At 40.4% G+C, this 22,155-nt stretch overlaps 1 protein-coding gene across 15 annotated transcripts in view; it reads right to left on the bottom strand.

The window, feature by feature from the left end:
* adgrb1a (adhesion G protein-coupled receptor B1a) overlaps positions 1-22,155 on the bottom strand; it is a 94,925-nt gene that overhangs the window by 33,845 nt on the left and 38,925 nt on the right. For all 15 annotated transcript variants that reach the window (XM_084027902.1, XM_084027906.1, XM_084027904.1 and 12 more), the window contains 4 exons: positions 19,741-19,884; positions 12,989-13,064; positions 10,183-10,285; positions 10,019-10,062 (listed from right to left, as the gene is read on the bottom strand). In XM_084027902.1, the coding sequence (XP_083884028.1) occupies positions 10,019-10,062; positions 10,183-10,285; positions 12,989-13,064; positions 19,741-19,884 (367 nt within the window). The remainder of the gene's footprint in view (positions 1-10,018; positions 10,063-10,182; positions 10,286-12,988; positions 13,065-19,740; positions 19,885-22,155) is intronic.

Below are 22,155 nucleotides of genomic sequence, written 5' to 3' on the forward strand. Positions count from 1 at the left end.
TTTTTGCAGCAACCTTACTGGATGTGGATTCATCTAACTTCTGGTGTGAAGCTGTTAGCAAAGCTAGCTTCCTTTATGCAATGTAATCTTTTTGCAAACTTGTTCAATTCATCTCAGAAGCTGTTGGCATTGATAGCAATCCTGCAGTAGCAACACGTGGTAGCAACCTGTCATCACAATGTAGCCATCACATGCATACCTGCGTAATAAATAAATGAACATCATACTTCATTGAAGAAGACTTCAAGAGATTGAGAGCATAAACTCATGTTCACTGAGATAATTAATCATGTGAGAAGCAGGGTCATTTTCTCATAAACTTCCATTCAATCTGCCCCCTGATGGGCAGTAGAGAGAATGCAATTCAAGGCACTTTGGCTTTGGCTACACGTTTCAGAACTAGGGCCTGATTATACATCAAGTCCAGAGATGTCAAATTTGTCTTCGAACTTTTCCTTCACCGTTATCTCAACTACACACCATCTTGGAAAAAATGTGTCCACAGACATATAAACCCTTTTTGTGCTTTCGCTTGAGCAGGCGTCTCCAGATTTCACCACAATTTTACCACGATGACTCACAAGGTGGAAAAAACACCAGCTTGTTGGCTGGCATTTTGCTTCTGAAATGCATTCAATGGGCAACGGAAGCAACATGTGCTGGAACCATGGCATAACTGGAACACGATGAGTAACCTGGACACCAAACCTGAGACATTTGGAGACGTAGTTCCACATATCTCCAGAACAGCATCAGACGTACATGCATGATGTGTCACCTGTCTGTATACCAGCGCTATCACCTCAACAACAAAGAAGGCTGATGACGAAGACTAGTTCACACACTGACGCATCCATTTGTCTCGTAACTTCCTAGATAAAGTCTACAGACTATATTTGGTTTCATGTGTGTGTGTGTGTGTGTGTGTGGAGAGACAAAGGGAGCATTAGACCCAGGAGGTGAGTCAGTGCTGACATTAGCACATCACCTCAAACAGAAATCCAATATATTAGGACACAATGCAGTTTCTGTGTGTGGCTGATGTGATTAGGCCTCTCTGTGAGCCTAACAGTGGCCTGCGGTCTTGCCCCACCGGCTAATTGGAACATTTAGGTGCTGGTCCAGCGGCCCTGCATGGAAGAATGTCTTTCTGCCAAGAATAGGCCACGCGGATGAGAAGCCGTCTGCCAGCACAGAGGAGAAACATAAACATGGGCTTTTATGCAGAGAGGCTATGAGGAGGAGGATTCCTACCTGATGTTCAGTGGTCGGGTGACAAGATCATGCATAGTATAGCCAATACCTGAACTCTGGACATGTTTAATTGACGGATAATGTGTTTACATTACAGTAGCTTTATTTATTCCTGCATTAATATACACCCTGGTTTGAGCCTCAACATTGGATGTAATGTTACATTTAAGAGAGTCCTAAAGTGATGAAGTTTTCAGGAAGATAGGAAATTAAACTGGTTCCCTCGATAAAAATCCTACAGGAGTGTTTCAGTGGATGCTGAACCGCTGCAAACACTAAGCTCTGTGGCGAACAAAAGCTTATGATACTTAAAGGTTTCGTTCAGTAGGAAAATCTTCACAAATGAACACCACTTTTATGATGTTTTTGAAGTGTGTAAAAAAACTTTAGACCCAACAACTTTAGAGTGGGGTTTTTACAATATACATATTTTATTTTGCAGAACAAATAGTTAAGATATCTTAAGACTGTGTTAACCACAGACCTTTGTTCTTTCCTGCAGCACTCTATATAATCACTCCATCGATTTGACATATCAGGTGAACAGCACGACGCAGCAGAAATGAGACTGATGAAGTCATCACAGTTATCTCGGTTTGGGCTTGTGAGTCGACACTTTTATGACAGAAACCGTGCACAACAACTGGGGACATGTCACATTGCATTATGGGAATAGTAGGATCCAGGGTTTTTTTTAACTTGACCCATATACTCGGGTCAGTATATCTCAGCTCCTGCTGCTTCCATTTTAACTGGTCTTTCTTTTTTTAAATCTGCCTCTTGGAAGCTCCACATCTTTATGGATGTGCAATACCACAATGTTGGAGTAGCCATGTAAATATAGATTTTTACATTTCAACGTAAAGTTTATTGCACTGCTTATCATCTTTACTGTTAACATACCAATCAATATCTTGACTCACTGTTACTGTCCAAGCTATTTGTATTGCTGTCCAAGCTATTTGTATTGCTCATTTAGTAGGTAAGTTCAGCTTACGTATTATTATGGCAGCACATACAATAAAGATTGAATGACTATGTGTGACAAATAGTGACAAACCCACAGAAAGTTATGACTATAGCATCTTTATGTTCACTCACACTATTGATGTTCTGGCTTTCAGCAGCTACAGTTACAGGAGTTCCAGTTTTTATTCGGTCTCACCCACTTTACATTACCTGCCCTGCGCCAAACATCTGGCAGGACATTTATTTAATTAGGTGGTGAATCTAGTGAAGCATTGAGCAGCTAAAGAGATGAGCAAGATGTTTTTGTTGTGTTTTCCAGCAGTTGGTTGAGGCCCAAAACAAAGTTAAAATGAGAGTAAATATTGGCGCAACTTAATAATAATGTTGCTCTGTGTCTGCAGGCAACTGTCTGTTATTATGTTCGCCATAACAACTGTATGTAGGCGATAATGACTGTGGTGTTTGCAGCTTGTTGTTTTGAGCTCTAACACAATAAGCAGCACTGGAGCGGGGGATGAAAACTGGGACTGTATTGGCGCAACAGCGACCACGGAGTCTTGCCTATTTGGCCATTGTGAGGAAGCCGCCAGAGCATCCTGCTGGACTTAACTTTCAAATCCAAAGCAGACGCAGAAGATAATCCTGAGCAGACAATGTCATTTGTTGGAAAAACTGTATTAACATCATATGTTAAAAAGAATATTTGAGATCTGATGAATAGATCTCGTCTTTAAAAACCAAATTATTTAATTATTCTCGCACAGAGGCTCCCTTTAGACTCCGTATGACCGACTCCAACGTGAACACATCTATGTCCTTACGTCACTCAGGGCAACTGAAGTAGCAGATAGAATGAGAAAATCCACATAGGGCTGGTGTGAGTGAAGGACAGGTCAAACACACACAGGACTGTCACCCAGGAGACCACTGTTTGTTTCACCGTGTGAAACCAAGTCAATATTTACTTGTTTTGCTTTAGATTTGTTGTTTAACTCATGTACATATCTAACACAAGTTACCTCACAAACATATTTACTCTAACCAAGACAATGTTTCCAAATATAACTGCATAGTTTTGTTGCGTGAATAAACCGAAAAACTAAGTCAACCTAAGTTGGAAGTTTATTTTGAAATGTATACATGTGACAAGCATAAACTACATTTTCTGTGAATCCAGCAGTTTATTTTAAATACACTATGCATGTTATGATTGGAAAGTGAGCTGCCATCCCTGACATGTCCACACCTGAGGATGTGGTGTACTTTGAAGTAGGGCCACTTACCAACTGTTGGTGTTTGAGAATGTGTTGAATTATCAAGAAAGCTAATACTTCCACATCACGTTGGTAATAAATGTTGTGTAGGTGAGCCTTACCCTTTTAAAATGAGAGGATGCAGCTGGATGTGACTAGATACTGGGGGGAAGAAATTAAAGCTAAAGTCATTCAGCTGTAGGGAAACAATTTCAGGGTATTCATCAACGCGTTGGTTAATACGCGAGCTGGAATGGAGTAAACATGCACCGTCCCCAGTGAACTTCACCCCTACTTCTCTAATTGTATTACAGCAATTGATGACAATTCAAGTCCACACTCATCAGCTGCAACATCATTGATGAATTGAGGCAGTTCCTTCAACATCAACACTGCCTCTGTAAATGAACTGAGACAGCGAGATTGATCTGCATGATCAGATTGGAGGCTGGTTAGCGACTCCAGTCCGGTAAACAATGTCTAGCCGATGCAGAAATACCTTTCTCTCTCTTTCGGCTGACCTGCGCTGTAATGTCAGTTCTCTTTGATTTCTTTTATACGTAGAATCACCTTTATCTGGATTTTAAGGTTTAAAAATAACTTGCCTTCTTCTATCACTGACAGAATACACTAATATTGTTATAATTTTTTAGCTTGAGTTTCAATATTTCAAATTGCTTCATTCATTCATGAAGCAAATTCCGGTCTGTTTTAATCTTTGCAGTGACTTTGTATACCGTACTATAAGACACGTTTGTGAAATTCATGAGTTATGGCCAAAAATGTGTTTTTGAGTTCTCACTGACCTTTGAACACCAAAATCTAATCAGTTCATATTTGAATCCAAGTGGACATTTGTGCCAAATTTGGAGAAATTCCCTCTAGGCATTCCTGAGATGTTGCATTCGTGAACGGACAGAAGAAGTGTACGGAATGTAAATACAGACGGACATGAAGAAAACATATTGCCTCTGGCCACGGCTGTCCCTGGCGTGTAGGCATAAAACAAATTCTGACCTCATCTCCAACCATTAGACAGAGGGATTCATGGAATTGCTTATGTGGCCCCTGAAAAATGTTCCTTTAGTCCACATCCATCTCTGTTTCGGTATGCTATGTCGTAAATGTAGAACTTGACAATCTTACAGATATGGGATTTTTTAAATAAACTTCAACAATATCGAAATTTCCTTGATATCCTTGTTTTTATTCATTAATTTTTAATTTTTTTTTAATGTAAATTGTTATTTTATTGGCCTGTTTTAATGCCTTTTCTCCAATGCTTTTAATGTTTTATGTAAAGCACTTTGAATTGCCCTGTTGTTGAAAGGTGCTCTACAAATATAATTGCCTTTCCTTGCCTTGCCTTTATGTCGGAATTTCTGTCTTTATTATTATTTCTTGTAATATATGATACATATTTTTTAATAAAATCTTCATTAGTCGTGACACTCATTGCTTCTTTTAACTTGGGGCCTTCCTCCTGCTGTTGTTTTTGATTGTTTTAGTTCTTAGTTCTCATATTTTTAGTCTAATTTACGCTGTTCAGTGGAAGCACACATTTTGTTCTATTTTCTGCCAGTTACAATTAAGGCTATCTAATCTAATCTAATCTAATCTAATCTAATCTAATCTAATCTTTGTGAACACAGGCTGCAGTTGAATCATCAACCAAAAATTATGACGCCATAAGTATTTTCCTCATTACTCCTCCTTGACCTGGAACACGTGATGAGGTTGAGTATCTTTTTTCACAAATTTAGTTACAACACAAAAACGAGTACAGTGACAAACCCAATGCTTTACAGTGCAAGTAAGGATTCCTGACATTAAATCACTGCACAATTAAACAGCGACGGTGAATGTTATTGTCAGCCTAATATTGCATCGCTTTAAACGCTTCCTTAAGGAAAAGTGGGACGGCATTATGAGTTTGTAAAGGCTGGTCCAGTGGTCCCGATGCTACAGGAGATAAGAAAGGAAGCACTGAAGCACCTTTCCTTAACATTTAGAGAATCAACCAGCTGTTATCATGGCTGCCACTTAGATACTTCCAGGTCATTTCACTCAGTTAGGAACCTTCCAAAGAAAGGGAGACTTTTCAACTGCAGCCATGGTTGTGTGGTGCACAAAATGAACGTGGCGATGCTCACATGACAGATGGAGGCAGCTGAAAGACACCCATAGGCCCCTTTTGGGACGCTTTGCTAACTATGTTCATAAAGCTTTTGAATGTCATCAGAGCCAAAGCAGGCATGTGGACGTCTTAAAGGTCCCTGAAGAGTCTCCCAAATCGATGCTGCTGTTTGGGCTCCATGCTTTTTTCTTTCCTAAGAGCTGACCACAATGCAGATGTGGCTTGGCTAATCTGATCAGTTGCAACACTTGCATGTGCAGCAGGCTGTGGGTGTTTAATGGCGGTAAGACTGTTTGCTGACATTGCAAAATGCAACTGGTTTAAATCTGATTAGCAGTGCTTCAGTTCTACAACGTAGTTTCGGGTTAGGTTACATGCGTTGCATTTAAGGGCATCAAATACTGAAACAATGTCAGGATCTAAAAAAAAACACTGGACAGATGGGATAAGCAAACACAGGACTTTCACCTAGGAGACCACTGTTCCTGACCTGTGTGAAACCCATAACATGCTGTTTGTCTTTGTGTTCACAAAACAAACACAGGACTTTCACCCAGGAGACCACTGTTCCTGACCAGTGTGAAAGACGCCGTTTGTCTCTATGCTCACAAAAAAACACAGGACTTTCACCCAGGAGACCACTGTTCCTGACCTGTGTGAAACCCATAACATGCTGTTTGTCTTTGTGCTCACAAAACAAACACATTGAGCTTCGACCTTTACAGACAAAGTCATTTTTAACCCACACAACAATCCTTTCCCTACAAAATTGTGCTTTTGTTTCCAAAACCTCAGCAATGGGTTTTTGTCTGACTTTCCCTGACCGTAGTGGAGCGCCAGAGTTTGACATGTTGGGCTATCCAGTGACACCGAGGGGTCCTGACCGAGCATCAGGATTCATGTATTTAAAGTGCATCGGGTAAGACATCCTGTTCACATTAAACAAATGAATAATGTCACTGTGAGTGAGAGTCACAAAGACAGAAAGACCGCTGTTGTTCCTGTTATTGATTTCAGGAGATTGAAGTGCGCTACGAGGGAAGGCCCAGGCTGCTGCACAGCTCTTATCAACATGACAAGGACGCCTACTTAGATTCCAATTTCTCTCCCAAATATTAACTCATTAATCATAGCTGCTGTCCAAGATGGATTTTAATTTTGCAAAGAACATGTCTCGCCCCCCACCAACCCCACACCTGAACACCAAGAGATTACATTCTTTGTCCTTGCTGTCATTGTCTCTGCTACTATGGTGACTCCTATGCTTGATGGCGGTGACATAGTGTTGCGGAGGGAGGTGTGGTATGCATTATGATAGTGTCAGAAAATGAAAAAGACATTTCTCTTAGGCATTTGAGTTGATGAGATACTAAATTAGAAAAATAAAATGCTTTTATTGGTGATAAAACTGTGAAATTACTGGTGAGCATCAGCAAACTACCAAGCCTATAAATGTCCCTTGTTTATTACCTTTTCTATTCTATGAATAATCACAATTTGATTTTGTTTTTGCAAATACACGCTCCAATCTGTATAAATGTTTTAAAATGGATTTAAGATAGGTGACATTTTCAAACTGGAATGAGGTATCAGTTTATCATACGTTCTTGCCCTTTTCTCTACCATCATTGTTTAGCAATGTTTTCAAATGAATTCATTTAATAGAGGACAGGTTGATCATCATTAAGAATTTTTCATTCATGATGTCTATTTTTTTCCCCTGTATATACATCCTTTATATTCTCTTCTTTCATTCTGTCATTTGTATGAAGTCGTATGTGTGTGCAAATCAAATCATATCAAATCTCAGAGGAGACTGAGGTAAACATGATCAAAATCACACGTTTCAAGATATTTTATCCATCCAAATACCATTGATTGATATAAGTGAGTATTAGTTATAGTACTTTAAAGCATGTAATGTTATTGCCTGTGCAATAAATGATGATTTGCATTCATGGAATTAAAGAGAGAAACTCACAGCAGCAGAATAAGTGCTGTGAATTTGGACATTATACTGAATATTCTGAGGAAGTGATGCGTTACATATAATAACAATGGCAAAATAAAACATGAGCAGTTAAAAAATCCTAACTTACACTTCAAATGGGCAATACATTTGTTTATGGGTTTTTGATGTGATATTAGAAACTGTCTAAAAAAAAGCTACTCTAAAAGAGGCAAATAAAGTAAACACACATTCATGCTTCACATAGAAACACAACACGCTTTCCGACATGGTCGTTTTTCCGGAACAAGCGATGGGAACTGGGAACTGTAACATGGTGATTCGAGCTCAAAGAAATGCTGATACATCTCAGCCCTCACCACAGCAGGAGACGAGTGAACTTGACAGACAGCTTCTGGCTCTTTGTGAAACACGAACATCCATCATTGTCTGATCGCATCCACAGTGGCATTACACATTCCCAGCTCTCTCTCTCTCTCTCTCTCTATTCACAAGGGGATAGGTTCAATATTTATAAATCTGCAGTACCCATTGGCTTTTACCGTGATTGATAAAGATGTCATTTGAATTGATATTGATATAAAATGTACATGAATGTAATAGGAAGTGCTGAGTTTCTTGAATAAAAAAAAAACATTGTAGAAATAACTGCAGGTCTTTAGTGAACAAATACAATTCATAAAGTTAATACCTAAAAATAAAGGCCTGGTTCTGGTAACAGCTGAGATACATGAAGATTCATGCATTCTGGAGTTCATGACGGATCGCAATTTCACAAAAACACTGTTGGCAGTCAAACGTCACTTTGAAAATACATTTAAGTTAATAGCATCTATTCAATTTCTCAATATTTATTGCTCCCCTCGTCTCTGTGTTTGACTCTTTGTCTTGCTCTGAGTCTGTAAATGCCAAGCCAAACTTCTCTTCATCCTTTGACTGAAGCGGTGAATGTTGTGCTTTCTGTCTCTGCAACACAAGTGTGCGCACCCATCTAAATGCAAATGTCCAAACCTGCATTGCAATAAGGCTGCCAACCATTTTGCCTCTTTCTTTCCCCTTCACTTTCTCCCTCACGCTCCAACATGCTCTCACACTATTTTCTTGTCTACAACAAGTAGGGCACTTAAGAGCAAAGGAGCAAATGCTTTGAATCTGGCTGCAGAAGCAGCAAAACGTATTTATTTTTTTGCTCCTTTTTTCATCGCATCATGTTCACCTCTCTCTCTCTCTCTCTCTCTCTCTCTCTATATATATATATATATATATATATATATCAGTAGACTTTGAACTGCTCTCTATCGTACATGTTGATGTGCGTGCGTGGGCTGGGAGGGGGAGGAAAGCTGTGAGCGACACTTTTAATTTTCCACATGCTGCATCAGTGTCGTGGCAATGATAGCGTGGGGTTAGCGTTTTCTCAGACGAGCGCTGCGGAGCTGTCCAACACACTCAGCGCCTTTCACTGGGGAGCAGTGCACTGAGTGTCTGGATAAGAAAAAAAATAGTCGGTGGCCAGCCGTGGAACTTCCAGAGGGAACATAGTGTCTCTGAAACATTTTGCAGTAGGAGGAATGATGTTCTGCTGGTATGCTGTTAAATAATTACAAAGACGATCCGGACAGCTCAGCTTGCTAGAATGATGCTGTTTGACTTGAGGGAAATTAACCTCGTATGAGATCGTTTGGACAGATATGGTTTGTTAATGTTGAGATAACAAACAGAAAATTCAACACCTGACACTTTTATTTTGGTCAAAGTGTGCCTGAAACTCAGCTAGTGGCCTTTAAAGGTCTAATGTTCACTACAGCCCATGACATAACGCTGAATGGAAGCAGTTAAATTGAAGTGGTATACATCATGTGGAAGCTGGGAACCTGAAGATTAATTTAAGATGCAGCTCAGTGTGGCTCAAGTTGTTGTAGTCATAAATTAGAAATCAAAATGGATGGAAACATTTTAATATTGTGATAATGTAAAATGGCCCTGAACATTGCGATGCAAGTTTGTCCACCAAACTTTCCACTTAAATCAAGCCAAAAAGACGGTTGTGAAATATTATATATTATATTATTGTTAGTATTAGTAGAAGTGGAAATAACATGAGTTGTTAGTACTGAAATCTCCTGGAGATCATGACAGATATTTGTTGTGTACAACTGGATTAATTAATTCACCACATGTATTGAGTTTTATCCTCTGGGGAATATGAATAATAGGTACTGGCAGCATTAAAGGGGTATTGCAACATAGTGAATGTGCATAAGTTAGAGGATTCACACAAAAATGTGCAGTATAGGCTAAAATAACCTCACGCTTCGTGGATCATTAATAGTATTACAAATAAAACAGATTATAAATAGCCATATCAATGCAGGCCCACACATTAGCAGAATAGGATAGCATGGTCAGACAGATCATCCATATAATGGATCTTACCTGTCGCTCTCGTCCCAGGATATACAGCTCTGGTTGGTGGTGCCCTATTGGATGGGGAGCAAACACAAATGAATGATTTGAAAACCATGAAAGAGTTCTACAGTAATACAACATTATGATAACGTAGTATCTGGTATAGCTTTCAGGAAAAAAAAGTCACTCACGTTGTACAGGTGGGAGAACTCAACTACAACCGGAGCAGAGAGGGAAGCAGGGCTGGGTTTGATGGTCACTGACAAAACCTTGGAGTTGAGGACTGTGCTGTTTCTAGAGGAAGGAAGAAATATAACCTCAATACAAAGCCACCGGGGTGCTATGAGCTAATTGCTAACCTTAGCTCACCATGACTTGATTACCTCAAACATAAAGCACAGCTGGGACTGATATCTGGTCCAAATTGCTGGTCATTCTAGTCGACATTTCACTGGATTAGTTAAAACGTTGACCTGCTGAGTCTCACCAAAATTATTTGGATTCATCCCATGGGGACCAAGACAGTTCCAAATGTCATGGCAAAATATCATTGGTAATATATTTCACCACAAAATGTTGACCTGCCAAATCACTAGGATATATAGTTTGGGAGCCATGTCTCTACACAAATGTTTGTCCTTATCTGTCTGGTAGATATTTTACATCATAGGAGAAAAGTTTTGTCCTGCAGGTGATGATGCGAGAGGAAATGTCAGAAAAGGGCTTAAACATTCGGAATAAAAGGTGTGAGGAAGACTGAATGCAAAAAATGGCTTCCATACACAATTTGACAAAAGGAAGCGTGACGCAAAAGTGAGATTTGAAAGGACAAAGATTGCTGTCATTGCCTTAAGGTTAGTAAAGGTCACAGATATCCACAAAAATCCTGATACCTGTCATCAGAGCCACTTGAGGGCCATTCACATGCTGTTAGCATGGAGGACACTAGATGTGGCACTCTCATCCTTTCACCCAAGATGCTTGGAAGGTTGCGCTCTATTTGTGTCTGGCCGTTACTAAGCAACCAAAGCCTGCACACTGCGATTACGATGATGAAGTTGCGGTAATTTAGCAATAGGCGTCACTAAACTGAACAAGGTCAAAACAAATACAAATGGATTTCCATCACAGTAAATCCTTCACAGTAGCTGCTCAATTTGTCCGTGTCAATTTAGCAGACCTTTCAACCGGATGTTGCGATGTTCTCGGAGGCATGTGAACAGCCCCTTAAACAGTCAAGGTGTGTTCACACCAAGTTGTACTGACTGTTGTGTAGCGAGCAACACGTTTGCTGCTTTACTACAGCGATATGAACCTTACATCAACTATTTTGCTGATGATTTTTGCAATAAACAGACAAAAAGGATGCAGAAATATCTACATAATAATTAGGATTTGTAAAAAGTCTGAAGTCATGGTTTATTAGGTCCGTCTGCAACATGACAAGCAAACAACCAGACTTTTTGATCTCTGCTCCAGAGCAAATATAATCCCAGCAGCAGCAGGATTTCTCTAGCATCTGAATCCGTCCACATTGTCTTTTCATATCTTATCTTATAACATTTTTGGGCCATTCTAGTTTCACATTCCCCCTACTTGTTTAGTATGCATTGCAATTTTTGCTTTTCATAGGTGCTATCAATCATGTGGAATGAGACAATTGGGGGGAAAAAAGGAATTGCTACGGGAAGTACTGACACCGAAAGCTTCCAGTTGGCCCAACGTGTTCAACAGCCCATGCTCCCTTTTCAAGTTCCTCACATCATCACTGTATCCTGTACGCACAATCGCCCTCTCACCATTCCAAAACACAATCAGTCAACTTAAATGTTTGTGTCATCGACTCTATTGCCTCAAAGTCATCTCCTTTTTTCCTTAAGGGGAGAAATCAAATGCAGAAGAGGAGAGGAGGATGAAAAGAAAAGAAAAAAAAACATAAGAAAAAGGGTGAAGTGGAGCAGAGAGAGATATGGAAAGCAGCAGCGAGCCGAAGAATCAGAACAAATGTGGGAGGACTGCTGAGAGCGAGGGTCTGCTCCGTGCCTCTGTTAACGTATGGTACCAGTTCATTATGTGCTTTTACCACATTACCATAATGGGGAGCTCCTTAACCAGCAGAACGGCAGTCACAGATAACAGGCTGTTACTCAGGGAAGCCTGCATGCATTCAAGTATGCACACATACACACATGATTACTCAGAGCAACGCGTACACCCTGTGTTCAAATGTATGTTAATCATCATACAAGGCAGCGACTTCCCCCAAGAATCCCCTTTACTCACAGAGATAAAGGACATACATGAGGCCCACCCACTGTGTGCTGCTGTATCTGCATCAAATCCTTGTTTTCATATAACGAGGAACATTCATTGCAGCGCTGATGTTAGATGCCCTGACTCCGTGAAAATTAATGGTTCAACATCGACACAGCATCAGGGACTATATTTCAATGTGGAGCTGGCTCAATAAAGGATGTTGAACACCAATATTGGATAATCATTGTATATGTAAATACCAAGTCAGGGGATCAGTGAAGCTATTAAAATTCAACCTGGATCTGTAAAGGGATCATGAGTAGGCTTCATCCTGTGGGGACCATGAATGTTTGCACAAAATGACATGGCAAGCCATGTGATATTTCCATCTCTGTGATGGTCATACTGCAGGTCAATGAAAGAAACTTTGGGAAAAGTTAGTGGGTATGCTTTAAATCGAAGCTATAGTATACATTTTGCAATTTTCCTTTAACTTTTTCCTTTGTTTTGTTCTGTATTCTTCAGTATTCTTCGTACCATGCCCAGTCCTCTGGTGCTCTGGTGTCCTGAAACTGTAAAATCCTCTCTTTTAAAGTTACATTCCTTGATTTCAGTGTCTAAACACACCTCTCTAAATTCCCCTGACATTAATGGAGTTTCATGACCAGGGGCGATCGTGGTGAACAATTAACACGGCTTCCAAGCGTTCAGTTGCAGTTGTAGAACAGTCAGCGGTCTTACCTCTGCAGAGTCAGAATGCTGCCCAGGTTTCTGTACAAAACGATGCCGGCTACAAACGGAGACGACTCGTCTGGATCTGCAGAAGAAACAGACACACACAGAGCAAGGAGGTCAAAGTCAAATAAGTCAGGAGTGTTTAGAGGAGGAGAGACTGGATGGTTCGGTCTCTGTGAGTACAGTACTACAGAAGAGAATGCAGGTCAGCCATGCTGCCTCCGCTCCTCCAGCCCCCAAGAGCTCTTTACACTGGAGCTGGCCTACATGACTAGTCAGCTATAAACGCAGTCTCCCTTTCACTGCTTTACAGCCACACACACACACACACACACACACACACACACACACACACACACACACACAGATACATGCACGCACAACTGACAAATACTTTCCATAATCTCCATAGTGACCGATAATAGCAGCCCAGCCTGGCATGTTCCAGTTTACATCCATGTCTGTCCAAAATGTTAGCACTTCATTATTGCCATAATTAGCATATGAGTTCCTGAGCTATGATTTTTATGATATTTTGAGAGGTCACACTGACCTTCTAATCAGCTCAACATTAAGTCAAAGGGGTCATTAGTGCCCAAATTTGAAGTAATTGACTGGATGGGCAGCCAAATGGAAAACTAATAAATCATAAAAACAAAGAATTTGACTTCAGGAGTGGATAAGTAAATAAATTTGGCTTGGTTGTTGTTATATTTGTTGTTTGTTATTTGTGTGTGTGTGCTGCTCATTGCCTTGTAGGGCTGAAATCAAATATTATTTTATTATTGATTGATGTGCAAATTTTTTCGGCAGTTGGTCGATCAGCTGTTCAGTCTCTGAAGTGTTAAAATTGTTAAAAACATGTTTTATTGCACTCTCCCAGAGCCTACTGTGATGTTTTCAGTTAGCCGGCAGTCTGAAACCCGAAGAAGATTAATTTGTTTATCATGAATGTCAAAGAGGCAGCAGGTTTCTTCCATTTCAGTTCGTCAACTGTTACAGCACTATCGCCTTGGTTCACCTTGTAAGGGTCAGACGGCGGGGTGGTTTGGGTTGGAGGGAAGAAGACAAAGGGAATAGGGGCCAAGAAAGGTTTTCTATATCTTTGCCTTACTTTGCCCTGTGTCACTTTTGTGACTGTGATGTTTTTGTATGTCTGCATAGAAAGCAATCAAAGGAATTTACACCAGGGGACTGATGATTGTGTCCTGTGTGAAGCCCAGAGTCCCCACGGACTTATTTTAATTTAACAAACATTTAAAGCCAACAAGATTCTTCACTTAACCTAACCAAGTAGTTGTGCTGCTCTTTTGTTTTCTTTTGTTTCAATGCAATCATGCAATGCAAAAGATGGCAGTCAACAGTAGTACAGACAGCTGTTGTCTTCTGTATCACGTCCAGTAGGTGCACGTGTCTTGCATACATTGTGAACGGGTGTCCAATTTAAATCCGTTAACAACGGAAAGCCCCATATTGAGAGGCAATGACCGAATGCAAATGCAATGAAATGTCAGCCACAACATAGTTAAGGAAGTAAGAAGTGCTCTAAAGAGTTTAACCTTAAACTTTCACTGGTGTGATTAGAAGAAAGGTCAGGGGTCAATCATGTGGCTTTTGATCTCAGGTCACCCCAATGATCTGGCTACCGGGGGGTCCCCTAAGCCCAATGCACCGCTGACCCAACTGGGAATCCGTCCTTCGAAATGGTGATAAGTCACGAAACACCTACAGTACTTCCAGTTGGACATCTTTTGGCTGCTATTGATCTCTGCATGTCGCTGCAGCTCTCTGTGGGTGAGCGCCCCCTGCTGCAATCAGAGTAGCGCCAGCATCGGAGGAAATCTGTCAAAAACTTGACTGCTGGACTTGCAGAAAGGCACAGGCAGCCCCAGGGGGGGTTCGAGGAGAAGCCTTCTCTTTCCGGCAGCGGTGTCAAAGGCAACGAAAAAAAAAAAAAACTCCATCTGCCGGGCCATCTGAAGACATCCAGCTCTTCTGCTCCAGCACACTACATGGCAGCCTGAGAGCATGGAGCAGTGTGCCAGGCAGCAGGCAGAGGCTGTAGCTCCCAGGCAACAGCTGAGCTCCCATGGGCGTCAGGGGGGAACCGAGTAAGATGTGTGTTTGTGTGTGTGTGTGTGTGTGTGTGTGGGAGTGTGAGGAGGATGAAGTATTATGTGTCCTGCTCATCCTCTCTTTGGCTGGCCCGTCCAATATGCTGAGCCAGATTGTCTGCGCCCAACAAGAGCAAGCCTGGAGGGACTTTAACCAGTGATTCAATAAGTTATGCGTCTGTGGGAGAGAACTGAAACAGTTCATAAGCCAACTATCCGTCCGCGTCCGTGTGTTTGTGTGTACGTACTGAATACGTGTTTGCATATGTTGCATGAATGCGCACATGCGTAAGCTTCTCCACTCACATGGCTTCACACATGTAATGAGCAGGCGAGGGGCGACGTTTCGCGACACAAGCATGAAGTCGGGAGAACGCATGATACGGCTCAGGCTAATTCCTGCTTTCGACACGCTTCAGTTTGCAAGGAGGATTTGCGAGACCGCCGGCTCTTCTCGACTAGTTAGCGGCGAGAGGAAGTGGACTAGAAAAACCCTTTAAAGGCGAGCGTGCACTTGTGCCGACCTTATATACTCCATTACCTCCTGACAGCAACACACATGCCGAGAACGGAGGAAACATCATACACATGTTACTCTTTTAGTCTTGCTACTACTGTCAGATATCATTTGGATCATCAGCTTTTGCTCTGTTTTACTTCATAACGGAGGCTGTAACCAACAACAGAATGAGAGGTGAAGTTAGGGATACAAATTTCACTCTAAATGCATTTGTCTTGAATCAATACATGTTTTAAATGAATTTGATTCTTTGTTATTGCAGGGGGAAAGCACTTAGGATGGCACAGCATCGGCAGTGAAGGTGGTAGGATATTCCCCTCCTTGACATTTTGTGAGATAGTCATAGTGGAATCGCCACATAGACCCAATGCATCCTGGTACATGTAGGCACAGCTGCCCCACTCAGACACCAAGGAATTGATTTCTTCAGCCAGTTTAAATGTAAGTGATTGGTAAAAAAAAAAGTTGTGGGTTTGCACACTGCAAAGAAGAGGCAAATAAGAATTTGGCCCGTGGAACACATTACATTTTCAGAAGTATTTGGCCTAAACAACACACAGTTCTCACTGTGTTCTGTAGCCTACTAAGCATGCCATTTGTTTTGTTAAATCTATTCTTTAATGCGTATTTCATACCATTTCTGGAGACGTGAGAAGGGCATCAATCAAGCGATGTAAACAAGGCCGTTTTAATCCATGTAAGCAAGTCCAAGTAGCATGCATAAAGAGGGCTGGCTGCTGGCGTGACATTGCCACCATGGAGACACATCTCCCAGCTGGGAGGGAAATTGCCTCTAATTGCTCCTGATTGGCTCCTGTTGACTCCTGATTAGGAGTGACGGCCTCATTAGCATGCTAGCAGTACCGGGCTGTCTTTAATAGTCGTAAACATCCCGACTGACAAATAACCCCACTGCCATTGAATACCTAGCACCTGCTTGCAGTCAGGAGACTAGCTCACCTGGTCGTAGTTTGTAATGATATTTTATTTAATCCTTGTGCCTCACTGGGGACATTTTGGCCTCTTTTTTTTATCTGTTTGATTGTATATGGCATATACAGTATTTTAGCAACATTTTTTTATTTTTATTTTGGAGGGTCAACTCAGTTTTTATGATAAGTAAAATACACTGCATAGCCAAAATACAGACACTCAAGCCCTTAAAGGTGCTTTATAAAAAAATATGAAAGCATTTTTATTGCATCCGAGCATCTCTAAACAACATCTTTCAGACACACTCAGACATCTGATAAGGATGCCTCTTTTACCCCTCCCTTGGATGACGTTCTGGGCACATCCACCTGGGAGGAGACCCCAGGGCAGACCCAGAACACTAGGAAGATTGCACTGTATATTCCATCTGGCCTGTCGAACGTCTCGGAATCCCCCAGGAGGAGCTGGTGGAGAAAACCTCTGGCCTACCTTAGTCAACCTGCTGCCTCTGCTCGTACATGAAAACACTGCAACACGCCACAGATTTCTGGACTTTTTCTTTGGTAAAACGTGGTCTGATAAAAGCAGGCATGTCAAGTTTTTGAACTGTCAGTTATTTGAGCTATGTATGCCAAAACACTGTATCAGAGTGAGCAAACCACTAAGAGACTGAGAACTCTTGCTCGTGAGGGATGTTGGGACTCTGAAATGCATTGACTTTGAAAATCACAAGTGTGTTCTCGTCCTGCTCTATGTGAAAAGTGTCCTGAGATGACTACAATTGAACGGAATTTAATCTCAAAACCTGGGTATTAAAAGAAAGCTACATGGCTCGTAAATATGAGTAAGAAAATGTATTTTTGTGAAGGTAAAGCTAACTTATTTAAATGCACTATTTTTCATCTGTTATTTTCAAAAAAATCACTTATAAAACATTGTTGTTTCTTTCAGTATCTATTTTCAAGTAAGTACACCTGCTAATGTTAATGTTTCTAATGCTCAGCTTCTGGCGACATCATGAAATGTGTCAATCCAGTCATAGGTTAATTATTAAGGTCAGAGGTACTTTTGTACTACAAAGAATGGATTGCGGCCGCTTATTGCCCGATGCATCATCTGCAAACACTATCTGCCCCGTCTTAAGGTTGAAATCACAAAAGACATTGGGCTAATGATATCACGACGCAAACACACCCATAACATCTTGCAGCTGAGTGCAAATTGCTCTTTTTTTGCGTCTGATTGCAATTATCCATGTGGCAAAGTGTGAGCCGGGAGCTTCAGGTCCTGACTGACGAAGGGGAATTTAAAGGTGACAGAAAGAAATCTCGTACGAATGCGCTTCCTGAAGACGCTGATAATCCCACTGTAACTGCGCGTGGCTGTGAATTGGACCGTTCTTTGCAACGAGGCTCATTTGCATAGAAAGGAGCCAATTTTGCACCAAATGTCTTCATATCACCTCATTTAAATGTGTGCAAATAGCAAAGGAGCGCTTAGACACTATTTGCTTGCCGGCTCAGTTATGGGTGCGTTTCACTCTTTGTGGCGCTTTGAGAATTACCGCTTTTATTTGTGCAGGTTTAGAGGCTGCAAAAGTCCTTTTGTGAAGTCGTTCCTTAGTCGACACACACATTACAGCTATACAATATTGGTGACAAAGAATTCAAAGTAAGTCAATTGTGAAAGTAAATTTGTAAGGTTAAAGCAGCAGGAAATTATTATTTTCAGTACGATTGAGTCTATAAATAAATAGACGTCGACTACAACTATCATGTGATGAGGGTCCCCCCTCCAATTTACAGCTATTATTTCAACACCTGGTAAGGGGTGCAATATTTAGGTCTTATCTCAATATAGGACTACAAGGTGTTCATGGATCCAAGCCAAGGCTATGCACACATCTCACTAAGGGTAATTGTTAACACAAGGTCACTAGAGAAGTGCAGTGTTTCAACCTTACTGGTTACTGGTGTCAGATGCAACAACACGTAGTGTCCTCACTGCTGGAGGCAGCTCTCTCTCTCTCTCTCTCTCTCTCACACACACAAACACACACATACACACACACACACTTGGGTGGTGCTGTATCAACTTATGCACAGCAGGCTTATCAAAATTCAGTCTCAACAAACAGGCCAGAGAACGAAAAGAAAATTATATCATAAATAAAAATATATATACACAATGCATATACTTTCTGTGCTCTTTTTCCATTATATATATATATATATATATATATATATATATATAATGGAAAAACAGCACAAAAAACATGCATTGCTTTTCAGGTTGTACGGGGTAACGTTTAGGTTTTATAAAGTAGCTTTGTGGACCATTTGCAACAGTGGCATCCATGAAAGAAGGCCCGGCCAGAACTAGTATTATAAAAGGAAACACCACGCCAGCATGCTGCTGTATTTATATTCACAATAATGTTGTGCAGTAATATGAAATACTGCTGGACATAGTAAGTGTTTAAAGGCTGTTTAAAGTAATGAATCATATATTTCAGACAGAGGCTTTCAGGGATCTCAAGTGGCAATCAGGTTCTGCACACTGGTTAGAGTGTGATAAAAAACAAAAAAACAACAACATATATTAAATTTAAAATTACATGAAATGTAAGAAATCAGTAAATCCTGATGTTTTAACTAACATTTACAGACACATTGTTGTCCTCTCAGTTTTCCCTGCTGTATGATCTCACAGTTGTTAAATTCCCTTCGTCTGGAAGCAACAAACAACATATTATTAAGGCAGATGGGCTTTGTATTAACATTTTATGATACAAACTCTGGCCTCATGGCAGAAGATGTGCCTTTTTGTCACACAGCTGCTGAACAGTGGGTGATGAAAAATGATGTTATTATTTCAACATTAAATATAACCCTCTCTGCATGCACGTGTCTGTGCCGGGGCGCGTTGCTTTGCAGATTAATGCTACTAAACACTGTTTTATGAATCAACTCATGTTCCCTATTTCTGCTTTTTGTTGTCTTCACTGCTCCCTTCCAACAACACACACGCAGATTCAAGCGTACATTCTTGAATCCAGAACCAAGCCTCAAAATACATATTCATGAATAATATATTCTTGTCAAATCTTACATGACTGTCCACAGAATAACCTGTTGCCATTCTGAGGTGTGTGTCTAAGGTGTGTGTCTGACTTGTGTCCCAGCTCTCACCTGGCTTGCCAGTAGACAGGATGTTCTTTGGGATGGTGACTCGGTCCTCAGAGATGCGGGCCCAGTCCACCATGCCCCTCCAGCCCTTCATTGGGAAGCTGATGTCTGCATGACCCATCACTGGACGCTTGTGGACGCTCAGAACTGAAACATGGAAATGGGGACAGAAAATCTAACTTTTTTTCACCTTTATCAATATTTACATTCTCTTTTCTTTGTTTTTGTCGGACCAGGAAGTTAGCATCGCATGCGTTCCCTCGACGCGAAGCCAATAGGATTTTGTATTACCACTGATTATTATGATAAACAGACATCTATGATTCTTACATGTAAAGTTCACAAATGAACGCCACTTTTATGATGTTTGAACTGTGAATGCATTCGGCAGTAAAAAAGCGAATGTCATGAATGAACGACGCCGCAGTAAACACGACAAGGCTGTAAAAGCAAACTAGTCCGCATGATGACGTTTAGTTGTCTCATTTGGCGAGACACATAAAAACTTCAACATTTATGAGTGGTATTACTGACATATTTTATGTCGCAGAAAAAGATGTTGAAAGCTTTTATGTCGTTGAACAAAACATTTATATCTTTTTGCTTGTGTTCACCACAGACTCAGAAATCAGCAACTGGAACTGGAAATGCAAAAGTGCTGAATCAGTTCCAGATTTTAGGAATGATTCCTGTAGGACTCTATTCATTTACTATTTGGGTATTGAGGGTACTCCAGACAGTGATTAGTGGAGCTTGTGAGAGCTACATTATTAAGAGATCCATGACAATTATTTCACCTCACTTTGACTCAGAGTTTTACTTTTTTATAAAGTTATTATTTATTAAGATTATTTTAAAATTAAGTATCTGTTTTTACTGGCATTTTAACTCTGGGGTATATAAAGGGGTGCCATATTCTGTAAAGAGTGTGAGGTCTGTATAAATAAATGAACCTGACCTCACCAGTGGTCATGACTTTGTCCTTGTAGCCTGTTTTATTTTGAAAGTTTGCTCTCTTCAGGTTTGATTTGACTTTAATTGAATGTCAAATGTAATGTCCAGGAAATGCCACATTTTATTTAGTATTTATTGATTGTTCTGTTTGTCTTTCTGTATATGCAGATAACATACATGTGGGCTAACAGCGGGTTTGTTGCGTGTTTTCCGGTCGTTATATTTTCTTATGTATTTCATGCTCATGAACATAACTGAATTATTTTGTGTCAGCTTGAATAGCTCTTGCAGTTCAGAAGTATTATTTACGTTTGTTCAATTAAAAAATAATGTGTTACTGTAAAACAAGGTAGTTTAGTTAGTTTAACTTAACATTTTTGTTTTTAACAAACTGAATAACAACATATGTGGAACCTGTTGACACAATACATTTAATTAAAGTCAATATTCCAGTTTTTTCAGTGTAGTTTTATCTGAGACAAAAGAACATATTGATTATTTCCTGTGGAAATGTATAACCGTGAAGTTCAAGTTCGATGAGTACGTATAAGTTTGGAGCTGGAAAGTCTGATCTAACTATATGTTGGAAAATGATGCGTGAGGCTTTGCTTATGTTCAAGGTGTGGGAGGGAAGAGGAGGTCAGCCGCCCTGGGGAGGTATGCTGCTGGTGTGGGCGGCTGTTTGGCTCCAGACAGCGAGGTGGCACCGCTATAAACAAGACCTCTCATCTGGCCCCAATTCCCACATACTCTCCCTTGACTAAATTCAAGCTCTGCCTCGTTTTTATCTGGAGGTCACGGAGAGCAGCAGAGCCTCTGTGATAACTACACTACATTTTTCCCCCCCATTTGAGAAAAAAACTTGTTTACAGTCACTGAGCAATGGAAGGAGACAGGTGGTCATGAGTGTGGATTTGCTGGAACTGCTGCGATGGAGAGGGCTACTATTTACCATTGGCTTGTTCTCTTGGTGAACATACATAAGATCCTAAATAGGATGCTAAAAATATTGTGCCATGTTGAATTTATAAGAAGGGATAGTGGGCAAACGCTGTTCGTAGCTTAAACACGTTAGGTTTAGGCAACAAAATCACATTGCCAGTATTTTTTTTCTTTAGTGTTTTAAAGTTAAAGGTTGTAAGGTTTAACACATAATGTTGTCAGGCAACAACGTTGCAACAAGTGGTAAGGTTAAATTATTTAACATTAGGTTAAAGCAACACAACTATATTGTAAACAATTAAACATTAGGTTTAGGAAATAAAATAACATTGTTAGGTTAAACAATTTAACATTCACTTTAGGCAACAAATTACATCAATTGGGCAACATAATTAAATTGTAAGAGTTTGAGTAAAAGTTTGAACAATTGTACATGGGTTTAGGCAACAAAACTACATTGTAAGGTTAAACATTAGGTTTAGGAAATTAAATAATATTGTAAGGATAACAATTTAACATTCG

The sequence above is a fragment of the Eutrigla gurnardus genome (genome assembly GCF_963514095.1).
Source record: "Eutrigla gurnardus genome assembly, chromosome: 14".
NCBI lineage: Eukaryota > Metazoa > Chordata > Actinopteri > Perciformes > Triglidae > Eutrigla > Eutrigla gurnardus.